The sequence below is a fragment of the Rhodnius prolixus genome, unplaced genomic scaffold (genome assembly GCF_049639745.1).
Source record: "Rhodnius prolixus isolate KJV_2025 unplaced genomic scaffold, Rpr scaffold_11, whole genome shotgun sequence".
Classification (NCBI taxonomy): domain Eukaryota; kingdom Metazoa; phylum Arthropoda; class Insecta; order Hemiptera; family Reduviidae; genus Rhodnius; species Rhodnius prolixus.
Genome location: NW_027411625.1, coordinates 1488074 through 1515618, shown reverse-complemented (window position 1 = coordinate 1515618; position 27545 = coordinate 1488074). Strand labels below are relative to the sequence as shown.

General features: G+C 32.8%; 1 protein-coding gene across 2 annotated transcripts; it reads left to right on the top strand.

Moving 5' to 3' along the window:
• Positions 1–26: 26 nt before the first annotated feature.
• On the top strand, positions 27–24482 carry LIMK1 (LIM domain kinase 1). Of its 2 annotated transcripts, XM_074138079.1 has the most exons (14): positions 27–163; positions 1660–1795; positions 4011–4125; positions 4239–4369; positions 6926–7120; positions 8629–8721; positions 13645–13777; positions 15285–15511; positions 16951–17179; positions 17751–18008; positions 19004–19282; positions 19720–19874; positions 19972–20078; positions 23815–24482. In XM_074138079.1, exons 1-14 carry the CDS (start codon positions 151–153, stop codon positions 23970–23972), a joined length of 2229 nt encoding a protein of 742 aa, XP_073994180.1. In that variant the 5' UTR covers positions 27–150; the 3' UTR covers positions 23973–24482. The 2 variants fall into 2 exon arrangements, with proteins under 2 accessions (XP_073994180.1, XP_073994181.1); XM_074138080.1 differs by lacking the exon at positions 8629–8721.
• The last annotated feature ends 3063 nt before the right edge of the window (positions 24483–27545 follow it).

Here is a 27545-nt window from a genome sequence, read left to right as displayed (position 1 = left end):
AATAGCCACTTGGTATGACAGGAACTACTTGTGTATACTTAGATGTATATAGTTAATAGTCTATGTTCAATGGACATGTGTGGTAAACAAATGCACCGAAATGAGTATAATATTTAGTGTAAATTTGGAGTACTAAAATATTATTATACAATGGCAGGAATAGGTAAGGAATTGGTTTTAATTTTAGTAATCACTTTGTTTACGCACTTTAAATATGCTCTGTTTAAATATTCAGAGTTTGTTTTCTCAGTTATGATTCTTATCAGGAATTTTAGTAATGAAGTATTTGTAGTAGAATTAATTGAAGCTAAATTGTACCATAATCAGACATTTAAAATGTTATCTTTTTATGATATTATTATCTGTGAAATAATATTTAAAAAAAATTGTATTTAATATCACTGTAGTAATCATAATAGTTGTAATGTGATTGTCATAATAATATGAAAGAATTTTTTTTTCTTTTTACTGATAATACTAAGGTAGTTTCACACAGCTAATTAAAACAAAATGTTTATAGGTTTTTTTTTTTTAAAGAGATACATTATCGTATAAGTATGAAATATACTTAACTCAATTGGCACTGCACAAATAGCGTTTACGTTGCAGTTTAATCTACTTTTAATTCACGTTTACCAATATAATAAATCAAACAAAACAAAATAAAAAATAAGATACTTTGAATCTCTTTATTGTTAAAGCATTTTTGGATTTTTTATTCGGGTGCTCTTTCTGGTTTTTGACTCCCTGGTATAATTTTAGTCTGTTTTTAGTACATAATCCAATTTTGCTTGTAATAAGAAGCCCCGAAACATGTACATTTTTAGGTATTTAGAAACCCTAGACATGAACAAACAGGTCATTCACTTCCTAAAAAGTGTAGATCCCTTGCAGTGCAACTGTTTTCTTGTCACTTGTTAGTGCTGTTATGATGATACTTTTGGTAAACCAGACTGCTTAGGCATCTTAATGAAAATCGAAATAAGAGTTTCCTTGTTTGGAATTCAGGTAATGAGGCTGCAATTTAGCTGGCTCGAGGGAGTTGATATACAACTATCATGGAACCTATTATTGCCGCTCGTTTGTGGCATAGCAGAATATGTTAGAAGTGTTAGCCAATTGTAGTAGGGTAGTGAATCGCAGAAATTAAGGGTGGGCGATAAATCGTAGCTCAGCAGGCGACACATTTCATCAATAGGTGACACCAAGACTTTTACACTGTTTCTCCAACAAGGTAGTGTGGTGACTTGACTTGGACGACTTTAGACCTCCTTGAGGTCTAGTACATGAAGTACACGGATCACATGGGCCTAGTAACGGACAGGGTAGCCTGTGAAGTTTTTGGCTGGAATATTATGGAATATACGACACTGTGTCGTGAAAGACTAATGTACTTAACTTGGTTTTTAAGAGAGGTACAACTGGTCTCATCAAGCTATAATTCAGTGGCCTCTCTCTTAATTGCTCAGTCTAATTAAACAGATAGGATAGATGCTCTAATTGTGCTCTTAAGCAGACCAACTGGAGATGTCCGATAGAATCTCTTTTCGAAAATAGATTGTATATCCTGTAGTTTTTGAAAAAGTTTCGGTCTTGTTTTATTATTTATCATTTCCTATTGCAAGTTAATAAATCATTATTATAATTTCTATTTTTTAGACGACTTGACTCAATTAGCGAATAAAACATCCCAACTGAGTCTGCAGTCATCCGTTTGCGCTGGTTGTTTTAACTGCCTAAGTAATGAAGAAATTATTCAGACATTGAATCAAGAATGGCACCTAGAATGTTTTCGGTTAGTACCTGTGTAATTAATTTACCTCTTCAGTTGCTTAGTGCTGCTATTTTTATAGTGTAATGACATACTTTTTCTGTTATTCCTGTTTAGAGGAAGAATTAAAACTGTGTCTAATTTGGAAAATAACCGGAAATTTATGTTCTAAAGTCCTCTGAAGTAAAAAAAAATGATAAAAGTGTGTGTGTGTGTGCATGCGTGTTTGTTTAAGGTTCAAACTAGGTATCTGGTTTTGGTACCATTGTCCCATCCAGTACTAAGGTTATGGCCGAAATGCGATTTTCCGGTTTTTAGTAAAATTTAGTCGTGTCATTAGGTACTCTCAGCTCCTCTGAAATTCAAAAGTCATTGAAATATGGTTAGATTTGACAGTAAGAGCATCTCTTAAAGCTACAGCGTAAAATGATGAACACCATGAATCTTACGTTCTTTCCAAAATAGCAGCGCGTCTTAATTTTCTGAAACCAAGCTGGAGCTATGCAAGAAATCTTCACTTTCGGTTTCATATTATTATAAGCATTTTTTATTTAATTATTTATTTACAATAACGAATTATTATCAAAATGTATAGCCTAGGTCTACGACCGTCAGGCGAGTTACCATATTTAATTCAAGTAGAAAAATAATGAGTGACAATAAGGTTATACAAAAATAAACAAATTAAATTTCAATTTTTGCATTACACAAGCAGAAACAGTAAATAATAATAATAGTAATAAAATTATAAAGTAATCTCTTTAATAATGATCGATCAACAGTGATACGCATACCGAACAGGTAGCAAGAGCCGACTAATCCCTACCATTTAGTATTCCAAACACTCAGATGAAAGAAGCTGCGTACTGCCAAAATACCTGAGATGCAAGTCGTTATACTTAGGGCACTCAGTCATGAAGTGATGCAATTCCTCAATACATTTCCAAATTACATACGGGACAACAGTCTGGCGATCCCTCTGAGTTCCAGTGAGGTCACCAACACGGTTAAATGTGAGTGTAAGGGTGGACCTATCTTGGTTTAGTGAATCGTATGCTTGTGAAGTCTAAGCCTGAAGAAATCATCGAAAAGTTTTTGTTTGAGATACTCAAAAAGGTGGCCTCGCCAAAACGTGGTCTGAACCATTTGAAAAGTGATATAGTGTATGATTAAATCAATTTGATTAATGATTGAAATTAAATTAATTTGGTTATTAAAACTAAAGTTCAAATAAATTCTCAGATTTAATCATATTTTTTTTAGTTCGATTAGTTTGAGTAGCGATTTAATTTGAAATTTAGTACTCTGATTAATTATAAGATTAAAAGTAGGTACGATTAATTTCTCCGATTAAATTCTGATTAAAATTAAAATTGATTTAAAAAAAACTGTAAAAGTTAGGTACGAATGACTTTGAGTTTAAACTCGCAGTATTATTTAAACCAGTTTACATTAATCCAAGTTTAACTTAATTTGGAGAAAATTTTGTAATGAGAGGAATTCCGGAGCTTGGTGGTAAAACTTTTCTCAGAAGTGTCGTTTTTTGTGTAGGTTCCTCGGAATTTTTCTTTTTTATATTTTGGTCCTAATTTATTGGTTGTTAGGTTATCAAAAATCAATTTTATATTGACGAATGTTTCAAGCACGGATTTTGAAAAATGTACTAAAATCAAAGATAAGACTTCATGTAGCAAAAAATCAATTTAATGTATAAAATTAACTGCAACAATTATGACAGCTACATGAAAATATTTTACAACAGTTTGGCTGTAGAAGTAAAATAACAACGTGATAAGGTTATAAATAATCAAAAATTTCTCGCTACGAACTTCTAATGTTGACGTCTGTAGGTGATGATAAGCTAGTTTTTGGCTATGAATTCACTGAACCCGTTTAGTTTCACCATCGACGTGACAATGGGAGTTATGTTCGTGATTTTTAGCTGGGATACTTTTAGGGACGCTAGAATACCTGAAGAAGTGTCTAGTCCTGTTCCCTCTATTGCTCTAGGGGTCAGTAGTGTAAAACTTCATCACATACAAACTCTCCGCCATATCGTAACATAATAAGAAATTGTCATGGCTAATTGTCAGCAATAAATATTCAGAGTTCAAATTCAAATTATATTTTATGGAAGGCAAACTACCATTTACTAAAAGTTTTGTTTGAAGAAAATTTATAAGTTAAGCATTATAAGAATGTTTTATGGGTGTTTACAATAGATTTTCTTATTATTTAGATGTTCTGCCTGTGATGTACCCCTTACCAATTGGTATTTTGAAAAGGATGGACTCCTTTTTTGCCGAGAAGATTATTGGAGAAAGTATGGAGAAGCGTGTCAAGATTGTAGCCAGGTGCTAGTTATATTATTAAAAGTTATTGAAATTAAGATTGGGATGAAACTGAGTTTACTTAGTATGGTAGAGAGAAATTAAATTGGGTAATTAATCTGATCACGTACTTTCAGGTAATAACTGGGCCAGTGATGGTAGCTGGTAGTCACAAGTTTCATCCAGAATGTTTCCGATGTTTAGCGTGTTCTTCGTTTATTGGCGATGGTGAATCTTACGCTCTTGTAGAAAGGTCTAAATTATACTGGTAATTATAAAGTTAATTGATTTTAATTTTTTTTTATTTTTTACTTCTGTGTTTAAACATTGAATTATCTCTAAAACAGAGTGATTTTTCGAAATTGGCCTCAAGTAGTATGCAGTCAGCCTTACTCAAAAACAGTAAATCGCAGAAAGTTCAAATTTTGTATTTCGTATTGATACTACTTCGGACTCTTTATATTTTTGGTCAAACTCAATCAACCGGAATTGCTAATTTCATTTGATTTTCTTCAAAATTTGTTCATATGTGACACAGGCAAATGGTGATTTTATGAAAATAATTTTGTCTAGGCTAAACGAATGGTTGTTATTTCTCTTAGGTTATATGTACATATTGCTGTCGAACTACAGCTTTTACGACTTGGATCCAGTGTTCAGATCGAATAGTTTGCAACTATAAGGTTATAATTCATTTTGTGTACCATACAGTTATTCCTATAATGTGTTCCGCGCTGTCAAGTTAATTATTCTTTAGAGTCATATTTAATAAACCAATATGAAAAAGATTTCTTTCTAATTTAATGTGGTTATGAATTTCATTTTTTTGTCATGTCTATGGTGCGATTTTTATTTAATTTTATTAGTTCTATCTGCTTCTCTGCGTAGCAAAAAGTCATAAAATAACGATATTAATATCGACTAAACCCTAGAATTAACAGAAAGGAAAAGAAAAGAAATAAGGAACGAAGGAAATAAGAAAAAGCAAATTATAAAATGGCGGTATTTATTAATGAAAAATAAATCAAATAAAATATAAATCAAAAATACTGGGAACAAACACTGATTTTTCCAATCAGAATTCACTGCTCTAACATCTTAGCAATCTTGTGTTTACGTATCTACAGTTATGAGACTGTCCTTTACAATTTAAATCCTAAAATTAAAAAACAATAAATAAAAAGCGAGCAAATGCATATTGTGATTATTTTACTATTGCAGGCTTTACAAGTGAAATATAATTGAAAGCAAAAAATATAATAAGTAGGTACGAAAATAGAACTAATTTTTTTTTCAAATAATATTCAATAGTCTAAACAAAATAAAGTAAAATTAATTTTAAAGATTTAATTAAATTATTATGTGAATGTAAAAATAAAACTAATGTTTTATAAACATAGGAACAGTTTATAGTTGTAAGTAGTTGAAACTGATCAAACACCAGCAGACTCTGATTATAGACCTATTCACGGGGCATGGTAGGTTCAGGAAGCATCTGTACAAGATGGGGCTTATTAGCTCGGAACCGTTGTGCAGATTGAGGAGGTTTCACCTGTTGTTCGATTGCGCTGCGAGCGGTTACGCTATGAAACCTTTGGAACTTTGAGACCAAAGAAGATAGTAGCGCAAAAAGAACTAGTAGGGAAAGTCCTCAACCTCTTTAGTAGGGTTTCGTCTACTAGATCCTAAAAGGGGAAGGCACAATAAGTCTCTTGCGGCTGCGGTGCTTTGGGGTATAGGTCCCGTCCTTTTTCTAATCCCAATCTTAATCTCTTAGTGCTCACTGAGTTGATACCTGAGTTCGTGCTGACGACTTGCTTCTCCTCGATAAACAAACCGCTTCCTGTAATTCCTCCTTCTTTTTCTTGATGGACCCTGTAGAGTAAAAAAAAACAAAAAAATTATCCACGAATGTTTCTAGCTCAAAACCTTACAGTATACTTTTCTAGGACTGGCCATGATCCGACAGTCTTTTTTTTCTTTTTAAATTTGTTTTCAGCTGTCCTCTCCTTCTTTCTTTTCTTCAGAAAGGTGCGCTAATTTAAAACTTTGCTCAATAATCACCATTTTTCTAACTCACAACTACTAGTAATAATATTAGTAATAGGAGATTTAACTAAAACTAAATCTGCTCTGCAATGACAATCGTAGAGAAAAGTATAGAACACTACTAGTTGCCAACTCATCATCTCTTTATTGATTACCTATGGTCTATGACACTTGAGCGCAACCATGATAAAATAAATGAGCGTCCCATAGATCTTAATGTGTTCGTGAGCAGAAAAGAACGCTAGCTTAAGGACCTTAATGATCCACTATGAGCCGCCAGAATGTATGCTACCCTGTTCGTGAGTTCCAGATATTACAATAAATCTGCTTTTTTGTCACACGTTGTGAGACTGGTGAATCTTGAAAGCACATGACAATTAGATGGAAATTTGTTAAATTACGGGCGTAAGGAACCATGTGTGATCTTCATTGATAAGATGGTCGGCTTGGCATTTGGCTAAAACTGGCAAAAGCCAGAATGGGTGGTGGTAGAGTGATTGAAAGAAGATGAGTTTGATTTTGAAAATTAAGACGACTAGGTGATGTGGTAAAAGATGATAGGAAGTTAGGTATCGGCAATTGGTCAGTTGCAGCTAGCGTCAGAGAAGGCTAGTGGAACATGTTGGAGAATGTTCAGTCCCAGTGATGGGTTATAGCGCCCGGTTCATTATGCGGAAAATTCTGAATTATTGAAAACTATCTTTTAGGAAAAACAAAAAAAAAATTGCTGATTAGACATTGCAATCATTTTGGAATACTTCTGTTTATTTTTCAGTGGACGTTGTTACATCTTTCAAGTGGAGGAACCAGCTACGAAAAATGCAACTTCTTTCGTACGTATACCACACTCTATTCGAATAGTTGAAATACGACCTTGTACAAGCTCAAATGGCCGGGGTATTACATTAGCTGTTGATCCAATCCCACATCACCAACCTGAGCTACACAATACCAGCTTGAGAATCACAAGGTTAGTTTGGTTAGCTTTATTGAAAGTAGATATAAATTTCAAATTTGTTATATAATATTATTGAGTGTAACTATACTGAAGGACGCCTTATTTTGTTATTACTCATAAAGGACGTAAGCTGAGTTGGTATTCCATGTAAATCTCGGTTTTGTAGCTATACGATACCACTTTCTTATACTAATCCGACGAACAGCTCCCTAAGCTTCTGAGTGCTCTCATTTTCATGAATCTTCTCATGCTTATCTTAAAACAGGTTCTTGGGAGCGAACCTGAAGGCTCCGCCTTAAGAACCATCTTCAAGTTTGCTGCAAAAAATGGGTGTCAGTTCCTTTCAATCTTAAGTTTATCTTTAAAAAAGAAAGTATATGGTGCACGAAAATTATATAAGATTTAATTTTTTTTTTCCTTTGTACATTATACATAAATATATACAAATATAAATATAAACAAAAATATTTGTTGGTATGTAACTTTTTATTGGAATTTTATTTTGAGTTATTCTTTTTTTTTATTCAAATTTTGAAAACACTAAGTGATTTGGTTTCAGAATTTAAGAATACCATTAAAAATATAAATAAATAGAAGAGAACATTTTTTCCATAAACAATTTTCTATTTCTTCTTAAGTAGTATATTCCTATTTATCTTTCTAAAAAATTAATCGCCAATTTTTTTAGGCGAGGCTTAACGTCCAAACACCAATTAGATTTCGTGAACCGAGACGGAAGCACGTACTTTACAATTAACATTTTTTGTAACCGAAAAAAGTAGATGCACGCGGGATTCGTACTGGGGATCCCCTATTCAAAAATCCATGCTACATTATCAACATCCGTCCCATACTTATCTTCTCCTTACTTCCATCCGTATGTGTAACTGTTCATTTACATGATACAATGTCATCTTTTAAAATTTGGAAATTAAAAATCAGAGTTTCTAAATAAGATCTTACTTATGATTGGCTTTAGTGATATTTTTCTTATTTACTTTCTTACATATATATGTAAATCCAAATTGAAACCATAGAGAAAACACTCGTTTGATAACACACGTTTGTATTTTTATTTATTTATTTATTAAAAGGAAGTTTTGGGATCTTGTAATATTTTTGAAATTTTTTTCTTACCGATAATATGTACATGTTTTGAAAGAATACGACAGATTAGCGCTTTGTGTGTATTGTGAATAGATTATTTCTAAAACTGAAAATTGCAGAAAGCTCAAATTTGGTATTTTGTTCCGATTGTTTCGAGTGATTCACATTAATTATACTTATACATATGTATAATGAGGGCAGACTATTTCTCGAAGTTAAATTAAAAAATGTTTCGAATTTTAAAAAAGCAGGCCTCAGAATTCCAGAAAAAAAGAAAGTTCAGAGGCGTTTTCACGCAGATTACATGTTACGAATAGATGAAAGTAAAATAAAGGCCTGAAATTGTTTCCATTTGGCTGGATCTTGTAAGTTAAAAAAAAAACTCCTTGTTATGTTATTTATTATATTTACAGATTCATCATAAATGTTATGGGAAAAGTTATGAAACTGATGACATCTATCTTAGAAGCGGCCATCGATTTTTGTTGTCTACTTTCTCGATATAGGTATATTTGTATTAGAGAATGTGCACGACTATTTTATTTTATATTTATATCTTTTTTTTCTCTCTTAAATAATCGTGGTTTGTTTCTTATATTGACTATTTTTGGCATTGTTTAATTTATTGTGTGTTTTGTTTGTTAGAACAGTCCTGTAATCATAATTGTGTTTCATTTTAATTAATTTTGCATTTATTTTTATTTTTAGTCCGTCCAATGCATGTTTTATTTTTTATTTTGCTTTTATTGATTTTTCATTTAGTACATTTTTTAAAGACCAGAATGACAATTTTAAGACGCGTCACCCACTTTTCGTGCGTAGTTTGCAAGAAGTAAACTAAATTTCCTAATGATATATATTTGATTTTGTCATTAATACCAAATGTGTACAAATTTTCGAAATTTGAATTTTCACAGGATGCACGCGTATTGAGGTCTGACGAAAACGTGATCTTAGATATTGGTTGAGTGAGTGAGTGTGTGTGTTTGTAAAAGTGTGTAAGAAAGAGTTGTGTGATATTACCTTAATGAAGGTTCGGATGCCGAATATTGCAGAAAAAAGATCTATTTTGATATTCCATTCAGGAACTACCAATGACACACAGTTTGAATCCTTTAAACTTGGTGTACTAACTATCCGAACGTATGTAGACCTAACACTTTGTTATGTGAACGTTTTTCAGAAAAATACATTTTTTTTAGGGGTTCTGGGGAGTTTGGACATTACGCTTCACCTTTTCAGTTTCTGACAGTTGTTTTCTGCTTACTTACATTACGTTTTAGTAAAAAGCATTCCAAGTTCAAAGAAACTTGTCAGTAAACACATTAATAATGGCAAGAGCGGAAGGTCAAGATAGTGCCCATGCCAAACTTTTTATGGCAAAAAATTCAACTTTTAGCATTCTTTAAAGAACAAATATGTGGTCCAATATGAGATTAAAAAGTTTGAGTCGATATTGCGTATTATTGTGGTTTAGAGGAAAGTGATTATCTTTCTAGAATCCTTGGAAAATCCAAGGTTTGTGATCTTTTAGATTTCATTTGTTCAGTTTGACTGCAAGTAAAGTGGGTGCCGCCATGATAAAATTTCACCCTTTTTTTATTACAAGAAGCATGCATCTTATTTTGTGATTAACGTATCAGGTATTAGCTTTTTTTATGTTTTAAAATCCACTTATTAATCTTAAAGAATTTAAATGTAAAATCTAGGGAATCTGTGTGTTTCTCCCATTGGGTTGCATCAGCACTAAAATTAACTATAATTTTATTCTGTAATAGAGTTGATTAATTGTTTTAGGCAAATATTAATCTAGCATTTTGCTACCTAATTACCAGACACAACAAAAATCTTAAATGGGCCTTAAGTAAAGACAATTTTTGTCCTTAAAACTTTAAGGAAATTTTTTCCTCTTTTCCTGTAAAAGATGAAATTCTCCAGTTTTCTTTAAAACAAAGAACATATCCTTGTTTTGTATAAGTGTAAGTGTAACAACGCATGTCAAATAGATTTCTAGAGAAACGTTGCCAAAAATGGGAAAAAAAAAACGGCATTTTCAGAAATTGTATATAAACAAAAAACATAACTTTTTAAACTGGAAGTTTTCGTAAAGGAGATTAAAGAATAACTCTGCTCAAAATCTGACCGATTTCGTGATTAGGTTCTAGCCAAATTTCGATTAAATAAAACGACTTACATTCACATTTGACTAAAAGGCTGCCTTTACTTTCTGCTAAATTTGAACGAAAGTATAACTGAAGTCACCACTTTTGAAAATTGGCACATTCTTACATTTTGGAGAAAAGAATATTTCTTTTTTATCTAAGAGATTCCCTAGACCTTCAATATTCTGATTGATCTATTGTCTTACTTTTCTTTAAATCCTGGCCCTTCAAGCGTTCTACTCGTAGGACATAAATAAGTCCCTTCTATACCTGGTTGTATATTTACCAATCTCATTGAAGAATTGAGACATAAAACAGTTTCGATCGTCGGTGAAAATGTTCTTGCTCCAATCCTCTGGAATTGTCTGTGTAAAATTCAACCATTCTTAAAAACTTGGTAAAATTGATTGGCTGTCCTAAACTTTAATTGAGCAAACAATATATATCGTACCTAATGGTTTTGGAGTAGAACCAATTAAAACAAGGAAAATAGAGTCGTCATCTGAACCAAAAGCAAAATAAATTAATTCATTAACGCCTAATTTTAATATCATTTGCCAGTTCATTTTACATTATTTCCACACCATCATCCAAGTTGAATTTCGTATAATATGCCACGGGGTTTCTAATATAGTTCGCCGGGGTTTCTAGTTCATTGTAGCCTTTCATCACCAATTTTGATTAGAAGGTTTAGTAGGGTTTGGCGAATGGTTTGGAGAGATTGGGTATTAATTTCTAAATTATTGCGCCGTTAAGCCCAATAATAAAATTGAGATCTTGGCTTTTACGCTTGATTCTTAAGTATTGATGTTGATAGTATAACTGAGTCTCATTTATTTAAAGACTTGTACTGACCATTAAAGAAAATAAGAGAAATAGCCACATTGATTTTTTTTTTATTTAAACTCTTTTTGATTCTTCTTTGCATCGGATTCGATTTGGAACTCTCTGCCTCTCTCTAAATAGGTAAAAATGGTTTTTAAATTAGTCAGTTGATATGCGTCTGTGTTAAGTCAATGTAAATCCAAACAGGAAATCATAGTAAATTCAAATTGAATAGTTCGTTTAGGTTCCTACAGAGGGCCCAGTCATGGTTTTTCTTTTCCAACCATATCAACCAGAAGTGCTGCTTGTACAAAATGATTTTTTAGCTCTTTGCTATTTTCTCAGAAACAGTTCAAAATGATTTTCTTTAAAATTCATGTATACACTTCACTTTCTCTTAGTTTTATTTGAAAAATTTTGTTGAGAAAATTCATGGTTGTATTTTTGTAACCTTAATAATACGATGCCGAACAGTTTAGTGTTTAGTCAAAGCTCAAATTTTGAAGAAATTTTGTTATAACATTGAAAATTCCAATAAGGGAAAGTCATGATGGTGATTGCACCAAACCTTTTTAATTTTTTTTTGAGTACGTTACTGTTGGTTCCCAATAATATGTAGTTAGATCATTTCAAACTGGTGGATTTTTTCTCTCCTATTTGACTGTAATAGTATTTATTGCAGCACTAGGTATATATATTTTTGCATATATTTTCTGTAATTATTTTTACTATATCGATTTTGTACTGTTTGGTTTGAAGTGCTTCACAGTTTTTTGCTGTTTGCCAGAAGAAATTGGTGTTGGTTATATATTTTTCAGATTTCATTAAAATTAATGATAAGTTTTAGGTATAATTTGTGATTAATTTTATCACTGTTTATAATTAATATAACTCAGCAGCTCTTTGTTTCACTAATATTTTTTAGTGAACAAATTGTTCATTATATTTTATAATATCCTAATATAGCAAACTGCGTTCCAGATACTCGGTCTTCCTATAGCCCAATTGCACAAAACACAACACCGTCTACAGAGAGATGATTGACATATATAATGTTATTTTGTGATTGCTTCTGTACCCTATCATCCGCGAAAATATTCTGTGGATTGCTTTCAAAAATCTGTTTTCCAAAAGTATTTTCAACTTCATTTAAGTTATAGTAAAAAATGTGCACCGGACCAAAACAAATAGTCGGATGAAGCAGCATCTGAACTATATGGTGAACGAAAAAGAAGTACAGTGGCAACAAGTCCATCTACTTCATACAATAACTGTTGGCGTAAGTTTATAATTTATGGACAAGATTGAGAATTCATAGGTAGTTCCAAAAATCGCACATTTACTTTTACTAAACTTGTTCTCTTGCACCAAACTCTTGCTCTTGTTTTTCATCGATCTTACTAACCAAGAGCGTCCAAGGATTTCGCAAGTAAATACTCTTCTCGTCACATGTTGCTTTTATTTTGTAGAAGAGCATGCTGGTGGATTTATTGAAGAAAAATTGGCAAGTAAGGTCAATTCTCCTAACGACGAAAATTTATGTGCAGCAATGAGCTCCATCTACTTTTAGCTTCCTTCCTAGTTTTTAGAAAGCGGGGCTTCTCTTAAGGGCTCAACAACGTCATATGATCTTTACTCTATACTTGTATATCTTTATAATGTTCACAGTTACTACTAAATTTTAGAAACCAATGCCAGAAAATACGCTGGTCTATCTTCCCCGTTTTTCTTAGAGCGTGATAGATTTAAGAGTTGTTTTTCCCAGAAATGACGTAAAATTGCCAATATTTTTACGCCACAATGTTAGTCATCTAATATTATTAAGCATTCACAATTGAGTTGACTATTTGAATGGGACAAACAAAAAAAATAAAGTAAAGTGATGCCTATTTTTTCAGGCGGGCTTTACCTCCAGCTACCAATTAGGTGTCGTGGGCGGAGGCGATTAGCAAACATACTTTACTATAAAGTTCTCATATTAAATATTTAATAAAATCCAAGGCCTAGACCGGGAATCGAACCCAGTACCACAGTACATATTGGCTTTGCAGGACTGGTCTCTAATCGCTCAGCTACCGTGGCGCCTTAAATGAGACATAATATGTATTGAGCATCAGACACATAAGGATGGGAATTAAAGTCCACGAAAGTTTTTAGTTAGAAAACGGCCATTATTTATATGTCCTTTTGAAAAAAAAAAATCCCTTAAAGAGCCCTTAAGTGCTCAATATAATTCTTATAGGTTGTAGAATTTACCTTAGGCTTCGATTATCCGCTGACTAGACAGATAAAATCTGGCAGATTAACAGAGAAAATTTCTTGAGAAATCTGTATTTTTTTAATGCCAAACTGTTATTAATAAAAGTTGCTTGGAAATTCCTCGATATTTCATTAGAAATTTTCATTATTACTCATTTACTGCAATAATTTGCTTGTTTTCAGACTTGATGTCTGCGGTGATCTAATGTCTTTACATGTAGGTGATCGCATATTAGAAGTTAATGGACTACCTGTCACAGAACAGTCACTGAATGACATTGAAAATCTAATCCGCTATTCAGATAGAGTATTACAGGTAAGCTTATTATATTTGTTGAAAATTTGGTTAGGTCCGCAGTTAGCCTTATTATATTTTGCTAAATAGAATCTCTTAATGCTCCGGATCCGTTTGACACTTTTTATGAAAAAAAGTGACTCTCTTATGTTGGTTGAACAAATTATATAGAAATTATCCATAAAAACACAAGGCATTACTGTAAATGCTGGAACTCTTTTCCGATTTTTTTTCGAATCTAGGCAACAGTTTTTGGGGATCTGGCCATTTTTCCAATAGTAGTTGGTAACAGTTTTTTCATAAATATTTTTTTATGGACTTCAAAACATTTTTTACTGGCGCCAGATTTTTAGTGATCTGATGGCCTCCGTTCTCTAGTAATAATCAGTGAGCTGAAAGAAATTCCCAAGAAGAGAAAATTCAAGGCAGACACCTGGATTCTGGCCCGGGAGCTTTGCTTGGGAATCCAGAGCAATATCCACTGAGCTAATGCACAATGAATTATGTTAAAAAGAAATTGAAGGGAAAGTTAACCGAAAGAACTATTTGGCACAGTAGATTTCTGAGTTATTTTCTGAAAAATGCTTACTGGTTTTTTTCCTAACTAGGGAATCCGTTTTAAATTAAGTTGTACAAATTCAACGGAGTGAAGAATCGAAGTGGTCGAAACTTCGGGAGGTGATTCAGCAGCTCAAATGCAACAAAAAAATATTCTCTTCTCTTTGGCCCCATTCTCAATAGTGTCCAAGATATTTGCATTTTTAACTTTTCCGTCGATATTCGCGTTTTTCGCCATAAAAACGGCCGTAACTTTTCTATCCTTTATCCTACAACAAATCTGCTTATTCCAAACAAAAGAGCATTTAATTTCCTAAAAATTTGTTTAACCCAGAGCTTCAAAACGTTTCTTATAACAATGACATTTTTCTTTAATGTCTAAAAAATCCGTTCTCGGTGATTTCTGTTAAAATTTTCATCTGTATTTTTTCAATGATTAATGAATCCAGGAGTCACATAATTTCAGAAAAAGTTGCGCGTTTATCGAGCCCCAAGACCATATGAATTTTTTTGGTTTTTAATAAAACCCTACCCCGAACAGAGGGGTGTAAATGCAGAAAACTGGGATTTTTCGTAACCGACTTTACACTACTAATTTACTCAAATGTCAATTTTTGGAGAAGGAACAAAAAGAAACGTAACCATTTTAGTTTTTAACAATTATTATTTAATAAAACGGAAGTAAAAAATAAAGTAGCAATAAAACACAGTAAAAAAGTATATACTATAGGGAGGTGCCTAGCTAAAATTGGTACAAAAATTGTTCGAACTATTCAAACAAGGAAGTGGGAAAGAATTGTGGCAAAAGTTTAGTTTCTTGACTACAATTGTTTGTACAACTTATTTTAATGACATAATGGAGGTTTTTTTGATCAAAGTAAATTAATAATAATTCAAAAATAGAATGGTTATTTTCTTTTTGTTCCTTCTCCAAAAATTGATTAGTTTTGAATTATTATTATTTCCACAGCTTACTATAGAGCACGATCCAGATACAAGAATTTACAGAGGATCTATTAGTCGAAAAGGAGTCTCTGCTCCAAGTTGCAGTGTACTGAAAGAAAGTGATAGGGAAAGATTATACAAGAAAAAGGACGAAGGTTATTTAAGTGGTTCCCGCACGTCGAGACAGTTGAGACGTGGTCGACACTCGTCTGGAAAAGAAAGATCTTCGTCTTTGTCACGTCTTTTAGAAGGGTATAAATGACATTCATAAGCTATTTCAAGTTAATGTACATATCAAAGCTCTTGTTGAACTTTTTTTTCGTGAAATGAAGTATTTCAATCATGCAGATTGTGTGTTTTCATTGTAAGTATTTGTTCTAGTCGGTCAGTTTTAGGTCAGTATAACTTAATATCATAAAAATGTAAAAAATAAAAATTTGATACTATATTTAACTGGAGACCGATCCGGTAAGGTGTGTTGCAAAAATTGATAATCCGGAAATGCCGATTCGCTGAATTCAGTATTTTTACATTTTTCTCAAGTGAAAACATTTGAGAATCGTAGTGACAAGACGTCGCATCACCACTGTTCTTAATTTTCTCCTGCCTCATAGGAATCTGTATTGTGTTGTTCGTGCAGATTGCCGACAGTTCTTAGTTGAATTCAAAAACAAAATCGCAGTAAGTCCAAATTTAATCTTTCGTGTGGCAGATATATGATTGTTTCTAAATTAGTTAAGTGAAATGTACTTTTTTTTATATTTTTATATTTAGGCTTTCAGTTATTAAAGAACTTGTAGGGGATTTTTGAAATGTTACGCTTTCTCTTAACAGTGCCAAATTTTTCGGTGAATTTACATGAAAGTAAAAACCAATTTATATTTGGTAAAATTTCAAAGTTTGATAAACATTAGAGAAGCATTAAAAGAAAGTCGTGAGCATTGTTTTATACCTTTGTTGTTGTACTTTTTTTATTTTTTTAATTCAAAAAACTCAAATAAGTGAATTCTGTTGCTCAGTAACAGTAGTGTGAACACTAAATCCCATGACTTTCTCTTACTGCAATCTGACTTTACAAATTTTCTTAAAAACTAATTTCTATTAAATGTTAATTGGGTACAGATTTACAATAATGAAACAGTTCAAAAATAATTGTTTCATTTTGCACTTCAAGTGGATCGATTTTCGTAGGTTAAGATTTTTGTTTTTTTTGTTTCTATTTCTTAGAACCGTACGTTTTACTGAAACGGCTCTTTAGAAGAATTTTTTCCTTCCAAGGGATCTCCTTAAAATAAATCATTTCGAAAAAATGTTATATGTCAAATATTTGTGATTATGATTTGAGATTACATTTGAGTACTTTGGAGAATATCCTTGGTACCATTTTCTGATTAATCACAAACAAGCAAAAAATCATCACTTAATGTGCCAGTTTTGATTGGTACATTTTGGAAAAATTATCTTATTTTTTAGCATTCACTGGTGGTAACCATAATAAATTTTAATTTTCTTCGATTAATCAAAGTTAGAGGCTAATTTGAAAGAACCCTTTTTTCATTCACATAGGTGGCCTCGAAAATATTTTTGTTGAAAACCACAATTTTAAAATCTACACGACCGCATATTGCAGTGATAACGATTAAAATAAAGAACACTTAACAAAATAATAAATTATATTTTTTTCAAAATAGGTATAGTGGGAATCAAGAAGAGTGTGATCTGTCACGGACGAAATCGTTTAGAGAAGGCCAGAAATCCCAACGTATTTTCCGAGCATCAGATTTAGTGAAAGGAGATCTTCTTGGCCAGGGATTCTTTGGTCAAGTTTTTCGTGTGACCCATAGAGAGTCTGGCGAAATTATGGTTTTGAAAGAGCTCTACAGGGTCGATGATGATGCGCAAAGGAATTTCCTTAATGAAGTAATTTTCTCTTTGCTTTTTTTAAAAATCAAAAGCATAAACTAAATTTCAAATTTACCAAGCTACTCTGCTCGTAGGTAACATTGCATGTTGCAAAAGAATTTTAAAAGACCATTATTTGATAGTTTCACGCATAATTATCTAGTGTGTAATATAATTAATCTAATGTGTAATCTATATACTATATATAAGTAAAATTAGAATATTATTGTACCAAGAAAAATTAAATTCAAAAAGAAAAGATGTTCACTGAATCAAAGCTACATGGTACCCATAATATAATATCTACGAACATAATATAGTAATTCACTGTATAGACTTACCTTTGGTTATGTTACAATAGACCGTTTTAGTCGCGAATGCGTGAGCTACCTGGCAGACCCCCATAATATTCAATTACTACTTTGTGTATTGTGAGTGTTGTGGGTGTCAGTTCCTTGGTTGAATTATTAGACTAAGATACCTGCAGAGTGGCTACTCCACTCCCTCCCTATGGAGAGATCATTACGAAACACATGTATTAACGATAACGTACTGTAAAGATGATGCTTACTCCAAGTTTTGACAATAGGTTGCCGTCCTCAGAAGTCTTCATCACCACAATGTACTGTCGTTCATTGGAGTAGTTTACAAGGAGAAAAAACTACATTTAGTTACCGAATATATCAGCGGAGGTACGCTCAAGGAACTTTTGCATGATATAACGCGAGTGCTCACTTGGACGGATCGTGCAAAGCTAGCCAGAGACATTGCTTCTGGGATGACCTACCTACATTCTATGAATATTATACATAGGGATTTAAATTCTCATAACTGCCTTGTCAGGGAGGTAATTTCATTTTAAAAATTATTAATATAACATATTTTTATTTACATTGCTGGCACGAAATTCTACATTTATCTTTAACTTTACCTTGAAAATTCTTATTACAATAATTTTTAGAAAAATTGTAAAAACAGAATCACTCAATATTTCAGTTTAATAACTATCTTGAGTACTGGATTCCAACACGGAGATCACGGGTTCGAATCCAGCTGCTGGCCCTTAGATATTCTCTTCCTAGGAGCTTCTTACAGTTCACTGTCCGGTGAGGTCAGTGTTGTCTGTAATGAGAGAACACTGTCCAGAGATCGGCAGTGCAATGAAAAAAGCTCCAGACGCCAATAACCTCAAATGTTGAAACACCTAAATTTAAAAAAAAATTATTGCGTTCCATAGTGATGATTAACACTAATAACTACTTACTTAGGTAATAATTTATGTTTCCTAATATTTTTAAGATTCTAATAAATACATATAAATAAACAGTACAAAAGGTAAAGATTCAGGTATCTCCTGAAAAAAAAAAAAATAAATAAACATTAATTTAATTTTTTGTATTGTTTCATTTCGTGACTTTAAATGTTTTAAAATTTAATTCGCTTTTTTACTAAACTTCGGCGCTTCTAAATATTATTTAAGCATAAAAATATGGAACATATGTTATACATTTATTTTTCGTGTACTTCCTTTCATAACCTCCCCCAAATAGCTGAGTAAGTAACTAATAGTAAGTAACTGAAATTCGTAAATGGAAGAAGGCATTCTCTCTGCAACAATCAGATTAATTAATCCCAATGCATGAAAATCCTAGATTGACCAGAGTTAAATAATAATAATAATAAAATCAATAAATAAAACGCGCTGTTGTAACTACGAACAACATCGCACAGCATTATAAACATATATATTATGCACATTATACACATAACATATACACATTTCCTATCGGATTAATAATTGCTGGTGTTTGTTTCATACTTTAAAACACTATACTTTTTCAGGATAAAAGTGTGGTAGTAGCTGATTTTGGGTTAGCACGTATAATGCCTCATAGTGGAAATAGCAATGCTACTGTTAAAATGCCAGGAAGTACTATGGCGTCATCAGAAAGCGGAGGAAACACTCGTCTGTACTCTAAGACTAGAGTCTCTCGCCGTTGTCATAGAAAGAAACGCTACACAGTTGTAGGTAATCCGTATTGGATGGCTCCAGAAATGATGAAGGGTAACAAGTACGATGAAAAAGTTGATATATTCTCATTTGGCATTGTAGTTTGCGAGGTGAGTAAATGAGTCAATTGAATATCCAGTTTTTATATTAATTTTCTTTTTTAATGACGAAGTCAGTGTTTTTATTCCCTCATTTAAAAATAGATACTTTTACAAAAATATGGTGTGCACTTCCACTTTTTACCAAGTCTAACTTTACAGATTTTATTCCTTCTAACATTAAAATCTAAATAATAAACTAAAACGGTTGATATTTGCAAGAACTTTCGCTTTACCCACGTACTAAATTACCTTCATATCCCCTCCTCACTACACAGTAAGAACATCCCACGTCATCGTGGTAAGAACTAACACTTTTAGGTGGAAGTGGATTTGATTATTAATATGATCAAATATTACTAGATTTTATGAAAAAACGCGCACAGGTGTGTTTGCACTATTAATTGTTTATTAATGCTAATTGATATAGAAAATGAATTCTTGTTTAGATAATTGGACGAGTATATGCTGATCCAGATTATTTGCCAAGGTCTCCAGATTTTGGTCTAAATCAGGCATCTTTTGTTGAAAAGTTTTGTTCATCATGTCCGGAGCCTTTATACAGAATGGCTTTTCTATCTTGCGATTTAAATCCTGATAAAAGGTAGGTACTACTAACATTTGTATCATTTAGTATTCCGTAGAGGGAAGTGGCTTACTTTTTCTTAAGGAATCTTATTTAAAAATGACCACTATTTCAGACCATCTTTTGAAGTGCTAGAAGGTTGGCTTAAAGGATTATCTCTACATCTCTCCGTTGGCGTGCATTTACCACAAGATGTAGAATATGAAATTTTAAACTTTACAGGTACGTTTCGAAATTATTTCATTCTCACTTTAAAAAAATAACAGTAACTCAACTTTAAAAACTGAAAATTTAAAAATGTTGAGTTTTATAGGTCGTCCTTTTCCATTCTTAAAAGTAAGATTTGCTTTTAACTTATGAACTGTACACACACTTTAAATAAACCATATGGTCGCTATTATCAAGCCGTCGCAGTGGTAGAGGACGTGGAATCGTCATTTTAGCAAAATCTGTAATGACCTCTAGTTGGCCAAATCCATTCAATTCATCTGATTTTTAAGTCTGTATTGTCCAGTCAACCAATGCACTATAACCGTTCAATTAATTTATTAACTGTAGACTGAGTAGGGTTCGCATCAAAACCAGTTTTACTTAAAATTGATATGAAAACGCTGACTTGAATTTTTTTCTGAGAAAATAAACCTTAATATCCTGCCTCTTTCACTTCAAATTTCTGCAGTAATTGCTATTTGGTGACCACACCACTTTTTCGGTTTCGAGGCGGAAAAAATCCTCGCCTCCTCAATCGCAGTCTCTGGATTTTTAAAGTGCGTGGCATTGATGAAAAAAAAATAAAGACCTGATAAGAACATAACCAATGTGGTCAAGATCAGAGTTAAAGATAGACTGAAGCAAAACGCCTACCCCCAACCTACAACTAGTAATATTATATGATTCAAACGTTTTAAGGTACCTATATACTCCTTAACAAAAACTTACAGTTTAAAATGTTAAGTATAAGGGTTGATTAAACGCCAAAAGGTACACAAATCAGCGAGTACCCAACATTTCATTAATACTTCATTAATATTTAAGTAATTCTACTGCATTAATTTTCATTAATAAGTTATTTTTTAGAATTTATTAGATGTCACAGACCCTTATGCTGGCCATTTTCGTCTACAAAATATATGTTCAAGTAGCACTGTAGATTTACTGTAATATCTAGTTATTTATAATAATCAAACTATTAGTTACAGGTTAAAAAGAAAAACCTTATAAAAAATATAAAAAAATTATGAGGCTAAAAAAATTCAAAACTTCTTTTTATAAAAAACTTACATCAATGATTTTGTTTATTTTATTTATTTATTTTTATTTTTAAATAAAAATCGTCGGTTTAAGTTCATTCTTCGATTAAAGCAATTGTTATTTTATGAAGTAGTCAAACGATTATAATAATAGGTAATAATTATCTGGCTTTATCGCAAATAATATAGTTTTCTTCAATTACATTCTCAATCTAGGTATTCATCCCACAATGTTGTATATATGTAATATAAAGTAAATAAGATATGCATATTTTTAGGACAGCTTATTATTCCAGTATTTCACTATAAGTAAAATTAGGGGAACTAAATTAAATTACAATTGAGAAATGAATAATTTTTGTTGAATAATCTACTTGTTATTAACTGTGTGTTATTTGTGCTCACGAATATTTCGGCAAGTCGAATTCAAGACAGTAGCCTACTGTAACTTTGTCTTTTTCTACTTTAACATGCATGTACATATATATGTGACTTATCATAATTATAAAAAAAAATATTATAAATGAAGTGGCCAGCATAAGGACCTGTGACATCTAATAAATTCTAAAAAATAACTTATTAATGAAAATTAATGCAGTAGAATTACTTAAATATTAATGAAGTATTAATGAAATGTTGGGTACTCGCTGATTTGTGTACCTTTTGGCGTTTAATCAACCCTTATACTTAACATTTTAAACTGTAAGTTTTTGTTAAGGAGATTTTTGTACCTTTTGGATAGATTTTCCTTTTTGTCTATTTTACAAAGTTACATATCTTCTTTACAGAGTTTTTTAAAATTTGGAATAAGCAATTCTATCATTATAATCTGATAAGGTGTTAAGTCGGAACCGTAACTACCACTGGAGAGATCTTTTTATAGAATGATTATAGTTGCGTTCCCCCAAACCATCCTCAATAACAATTTTTTTGAAAAAGCGTTTTGAATAACATAGGAAGGTATTTGTACGTAAATAGCAAAATTAAACTGCGATTTCAGTACTTCCTTTAAAGAGGAGTAAGAAAAATAAACTACGATTGCAGTACTTCTCCCTAAAAGGCAAAGAGGAAAGATTTTTTAATCGAACGACAATTCATTGATTTAAATCGGTTCACTCATTGATAATTTAAACGATTGCAGTACTTCCTCTTAGTAGGTGTAAGAGCAAGATTGCACTTCACAGCCACGTAGAGGAGCTTTAACCACATATTCGGGCTGAATTTTATCAAAATCAGACTAAGCGTTATAGAAATATTGGTAATAATAGTTTTAGAAAGGGTCTTACTTGGGTGGGGCAAACTCCCCTCCTTATGAGGCACGGCGTCGAGACTTTTAAAGTGCAAATCTGTACAAAATTTCGATTCGAATGACACTTCATTCATGAAAATCGGTTCACGTGTCGATAATTTGCAACGATTGCTATACTTCCCCTTAAAAAGTGTAAGAGCTGATCGTCGCTTTAATGTTACGTAGGGGAGCCCTAACCCTATCACCCTACCAAATTTTATCAAAATCGGGCCAAGATTTACAGAGTAATTAGTAATAATAACTTTAGAGGGGGCCTTACACAAAGGGGGCTAACTCCTCTCCCATTCGATGTACAGCATCGAGACCCCCAAAAGGCACATCTACATAAAATTCCGAATCGAATGACACCTCATTCATGAAAATCGGTTCACGCGTTTAGGCGCTACGTTGTTTACAAAAAAGGTAACAACAACAAGAACAACAACATTTTTTGAAAAAGCCGTTTTTGCTCATTTTCGGCAACTTTTTTCTCGAAACCTATTAGATCTGGGTGGTTGCAAAAAAATTACAGTTATAAAGGAGGGTTTGGAGTAAGATTTAAAGAAAATTTGGGAATTTTATCGTTTATAGAAAAAGAGAAAAAAATTGTCAAAGTTGGGTGTTTTTCAACGTTACGCTTTTTCGTGCAGTTTTTGATGGTCAACCCTTATACAACTGTCCTACCGGAAAGTTTTAATATGTTGAAAGGTATATTTTTTTAATACTACGAGCATTCTACTTCACCTTAGGTGTGCGAGATTGTATGCAGGCAATGTCTGGTCTAGAATGTTGCTTCTGCTTATAAGTGTGGTAGCTAATGATCTCGGTGGATGGCCTTTTTGGATTTTGGGCCTTTATAAAATTATGAAAAGTATGAATGAGGCCAATATAGCTAATTAAGCATGAAATACCTCCATGGTTTGAGAGACTGGTGATCAGTAAGCTTATATGAATAACTGCAAGCGGATTAAGATCAAATTTTCTAGTTACACGAAAAGACCAGACTGTTAAAGAACTTTTAAACATTTGCAGGCTTATTTTTAATATGAGTGTATTATATAAAAATGTGTATGTTCTGAATTAAATAAATTTCTATTTTGTACTTGGTTACTCAAGTAAACTTGAATGTTAATTGAAGACAAAAGAAAAAAACAATATTATTAAAAGAAAGTGTTGGCAGAAACTAATGTTACGTGATTCAGTATCAGCACCGGCTATATGGCGAAATGCTAATGCTAAAAAAATAAGAGAATGAAAAGCTGTACTAGAGCGCTATATTGTTTTATTACAGATTAATTTCGGTTATTGAAAAAGGAGTACTTCTGTTTCTGGATTCGAGTGAAGAAAAGCATTGCTTTACAAACTTACCAAATTATTATTTCTTTATTTTTCTAAATATTTTCTGTATTGCTTGTTATAGGAAGAAATTACAGTTCTTCCGAATCAAGTACACCGGAAGTGCTAACACCCGAAGTACATAGACCTGTGTGCAAGTCAGCTTCACATACACTTCTACCAATAAGAGAAAAGCTTCCCGCTGATCCTGATACAAGTACAATTGAAAAAACATCACTTTAGTAATAATGCAATTTAACCTCTCAGTATTAATTAACTGTTTTAATTTATTTTACGAAGTTACCAGCTTTAAAAAAATTTTAAAAAGATTTTTAAAAAAATTGAAGATCGTGACAATGCTGTTACTTGTCTAAGTTTGGTTTTTATTTATTTTCAAGTAAATTTTGTGATTTTTTGTGTAGAACCAATTCTGCACTTTACCAAAGTTGAAAGCAATATATCACAAAAAAGTAATACAGGAGTTTTTTAAATCATTTATTTCATGGAATCTCTTGTAATTTCATGAAATTCTGTTCAGTTTATATTACTTTGAGTTTGTAATGGGGATGTATACAAAATAATAGTTTTTCAATAAAAAATCTTTTATAAATTTTACAAATTTAGCCTGTTGTGATTACTGTAAGCTATCTTACAACGCGTCTGCTCGGATGGCCAGCCGACGGAGTATTATGCTCCAAGCCGAGGATAGTTTCTGACCTTGATTTAGCTATTCATAGGCACCATAGGTATCCTTGCTGTTCCCTTTGCAAGATTTCGTGGCTCCAGTTCCTGAGCAGCCATTTCAGTGCTTCATGATCCGTTACGAATGTTACATTTTGTCCAATGAGATAGTAGCGGAATTGCCGAGTAGCCCATATTACCCGCTGCAATTCTTTCTCGGTAGGCTGTAGTTCCTTTCGGCCACAAATAATTAGCGGCTTCCATTAGCAATCGGCACCTCGGCCCCATTTCTTATCTGCGATAAATCTGCTCCTTACAAGCACAAGGCTTCCCGGAGGGCATCGAATGTTTTTTGTTCCATTTTCTAACGGAATTTCTCCTCCTTTGTGATCAACCATCGCTCTTTTGTGAGCCCACGCAGGGCCCTCCGTGTGGGGATGACCATAGCCTACGGGTAGGCCCGGTGGAGATACGCTCGTAGCTTCTACCACCTCTAAGCGCCGTGCGATCCAAGTGTTGCATTCCGTTCACCGGCGTAGATGCGGTCTCTTATTAGGAGTTCTTCCAAATCTCTTCAGTTTTTTTCTACCTCTCCAATGGATTGCAGATACCCAGCATCAGGCTGAGGTGTATAAAAGATAGTGGCTTAATTTGCTGAAGAATGTTGAGAACTTCTTAAGTATGGGTTGTTGTGTTTTTTGGTTTGTTTCGCATATGCGTATCCATGGAAGTACACAAGCGCATTATTGTAGATACTCTGCGTGCATGCTTCGTTCCAGAGTGTGATTATCAGTTTGGTATTATTGGTAGACGTTCTTACAATTTCAGGCAAAGTGGAAAAACTCTTCTCGAAAGAGAAGTGAGGTTCTTCTTCTACTATCTCCATGTTAGTAGTAAACAGAGTTAAGTCCTTAAGAATGTCATGCTTGGTAGGACTTTTGACACATATTTCTTGTGGGATAGCGCAGGCAGTGATGGAGGTGTATTTGCTTCGTGAACCTGTTCGCTGCGTGGTTGTAGAGGTGCCTGCTTCTAAACTTTTGGTTGAAACAGGTTTTTGGTCTTAGAATTTTGTTGTTTGGCCGAATGGTCGCGATATCTTCTAGGCTGCTCAATATTCAGTTGTTGCCCAAGATCTGACGTGTTATACTAAAGTGTAAAAGCATAATAATATGTAGAAGACAAAAAAAGGATAATGATCTTTAATAATAATCAAGAATATTGGTTTTATAAGTATTAAAGTACGTTATAAAAGCAGTAATACGTCAGTACTTGTTTTCGAATTTCGCAAACCCAAAAATAGTTTCGTGTAATTCATTATTATGATACATTTTTTATTTTGTATTTTAATAAACGAATGTTTCTTCTCTTCTTATTTTTCACAAAAAAAGTCCTTTCAGTGCAAGGGTGGCTTGCAGTCAAAGCATATGTTGAAATTCGTCTATGATTCGCGGGCTTGCTAGATGGCGAAGCTCTTCGAAGAAGTTAAGAAGGAGTGGTAGGCTTCCAGCTCACTTTCTGCGTACAGTTGGGCTATGTGCTACCCAATAGTTACGCCGTAACGCTAGATATTATTTAGATACCTAGATTTATTTAGCACACTTAGATCCTTCCTGTCTCAGGGCCCTGGCAGTTGTGCAGCATCATGCCCAAATGTGTGCCCTTGGCGGCTTCTGGCCAGATGCATGCGAGCTTTGAACTGGTTGAACCATGTTTTGCATGTTCAGTATCAAATGGGAACAGGTTTTTAACTGTGCACTGGACCTCGGCAACCGTGTGCCTTTTCACTGTTCATGCTGTGCAGGAAGTCAGCTCGCTCGCGTTTTCTTCGGCTTAACATTACGTTTGAGTCACCATATCAGCATTAAAAACCAAAAGGTTGTTACTTTTATTCATTACACCAGTAAATTCTTAATCACTTGTGTAACGCTACATTTAGATGGATGTTGGGTGGGGTATTAAAAGTTCACCATGTACGAATTTAAGGTAAATTACTAGATTCATGTTAACAGAAAATGTATAATATAGACTTATTTTCACGTACTTTCTTGCATCAATTGAGTATGCCATTTTCGCGTTGCACCTATTAGCCAGCTGACCCTAGAGTTCGGCAGTAAATGCTCTTCTCATCAGATATCACTTCTTTTTTTCTTTTTTTTAAAAATGATTTAAGGCGCGTCAACATCTTAAGGTTATTGGCGCCCAAAGCTTTTTTTCAATGCACTGCCGGCCTCCGGACAGTGAGCGTAAGAAGCTTCTAGGAAAAGAAAATCCAAGGGTCAACAGCTGGATTCGAACCCGGGACCTCCGCGTGGGAATCCAATACTCTACCCGCATAGCTAATCCCTTCCCTCAGATATCACTATTGTTTATTTTTGCGCATGTTAGACTTTTTTTTATAATAATGGTGTCTTTAGGCACAGCCAGATTTGCAGCAAGTGTGAGTATTAATGGTTCGATTTAATCGATAGCTTCGCGTAAATCCACTTCGCATAATGGACAAACTGAATTTCGCTTAGGTCATTTTAATTATTTTTTATACATCCCATTTTATATACATATATTATTATCATATTTTTTTAAAGTCAAATTAAGCCCTTCAATTTCAGTTGAAACTCAATGACATTTTAATAATTGAAAAGAAGTTATCATAGGAGGTAAAAGACATAATCTTTTTTTTAGCAGTTAAGAAGGCAATTAGTTTGGAATAATTTATGTAAGTGTGCCGATGTTGTTTAAAGGTTGAGTCAGAACAAAAAAAATATATATATATATACGTACATATACATATATTATATGTATAAATATATATGTACATATTGAGCTTTTTTCAATTTTTTTAAAGGGGGGAGAATGCAAAACATTCTAAGATTACCTTGTGAAATAATTGAATTGTCTAGTAAACTAATTTATTATTATTAAACATTTTAAAATTTAAACATTTTTAAAATGGTGTCTGTAGATGACATACATTTGGATAGTAATGATTGCAAGAAACCTAAACATTAAGGTGCTAATGGCAATCTGTTTTCTGGTAAGCAACTTCTTATACATTTTTTAAAAAATGGATCGTAAAAATAATACTATTAATAATTACAGTTATAATCGTAATATCTCTTTAGTAAAGCTGGGATG

Coding starts and splice junctions, on each gene's coding strand:
- LIMK1 (XM_074138079.1), top strand. Junction 4,126..4,238: donor CGTGTCAAGATTGTAGCCAG/GTGCTAGTTATA, acceptor ACGTACTTTCAG/GTAATAACTGGGCCAGTGAT. Junction 17,180..17,750: donor AAAGGAATTTCCTTAATGAA/GTAATTTTCTCT, acceptor TTTTGACAATAG/GTTGCCGTCCTCAGAAGTCT.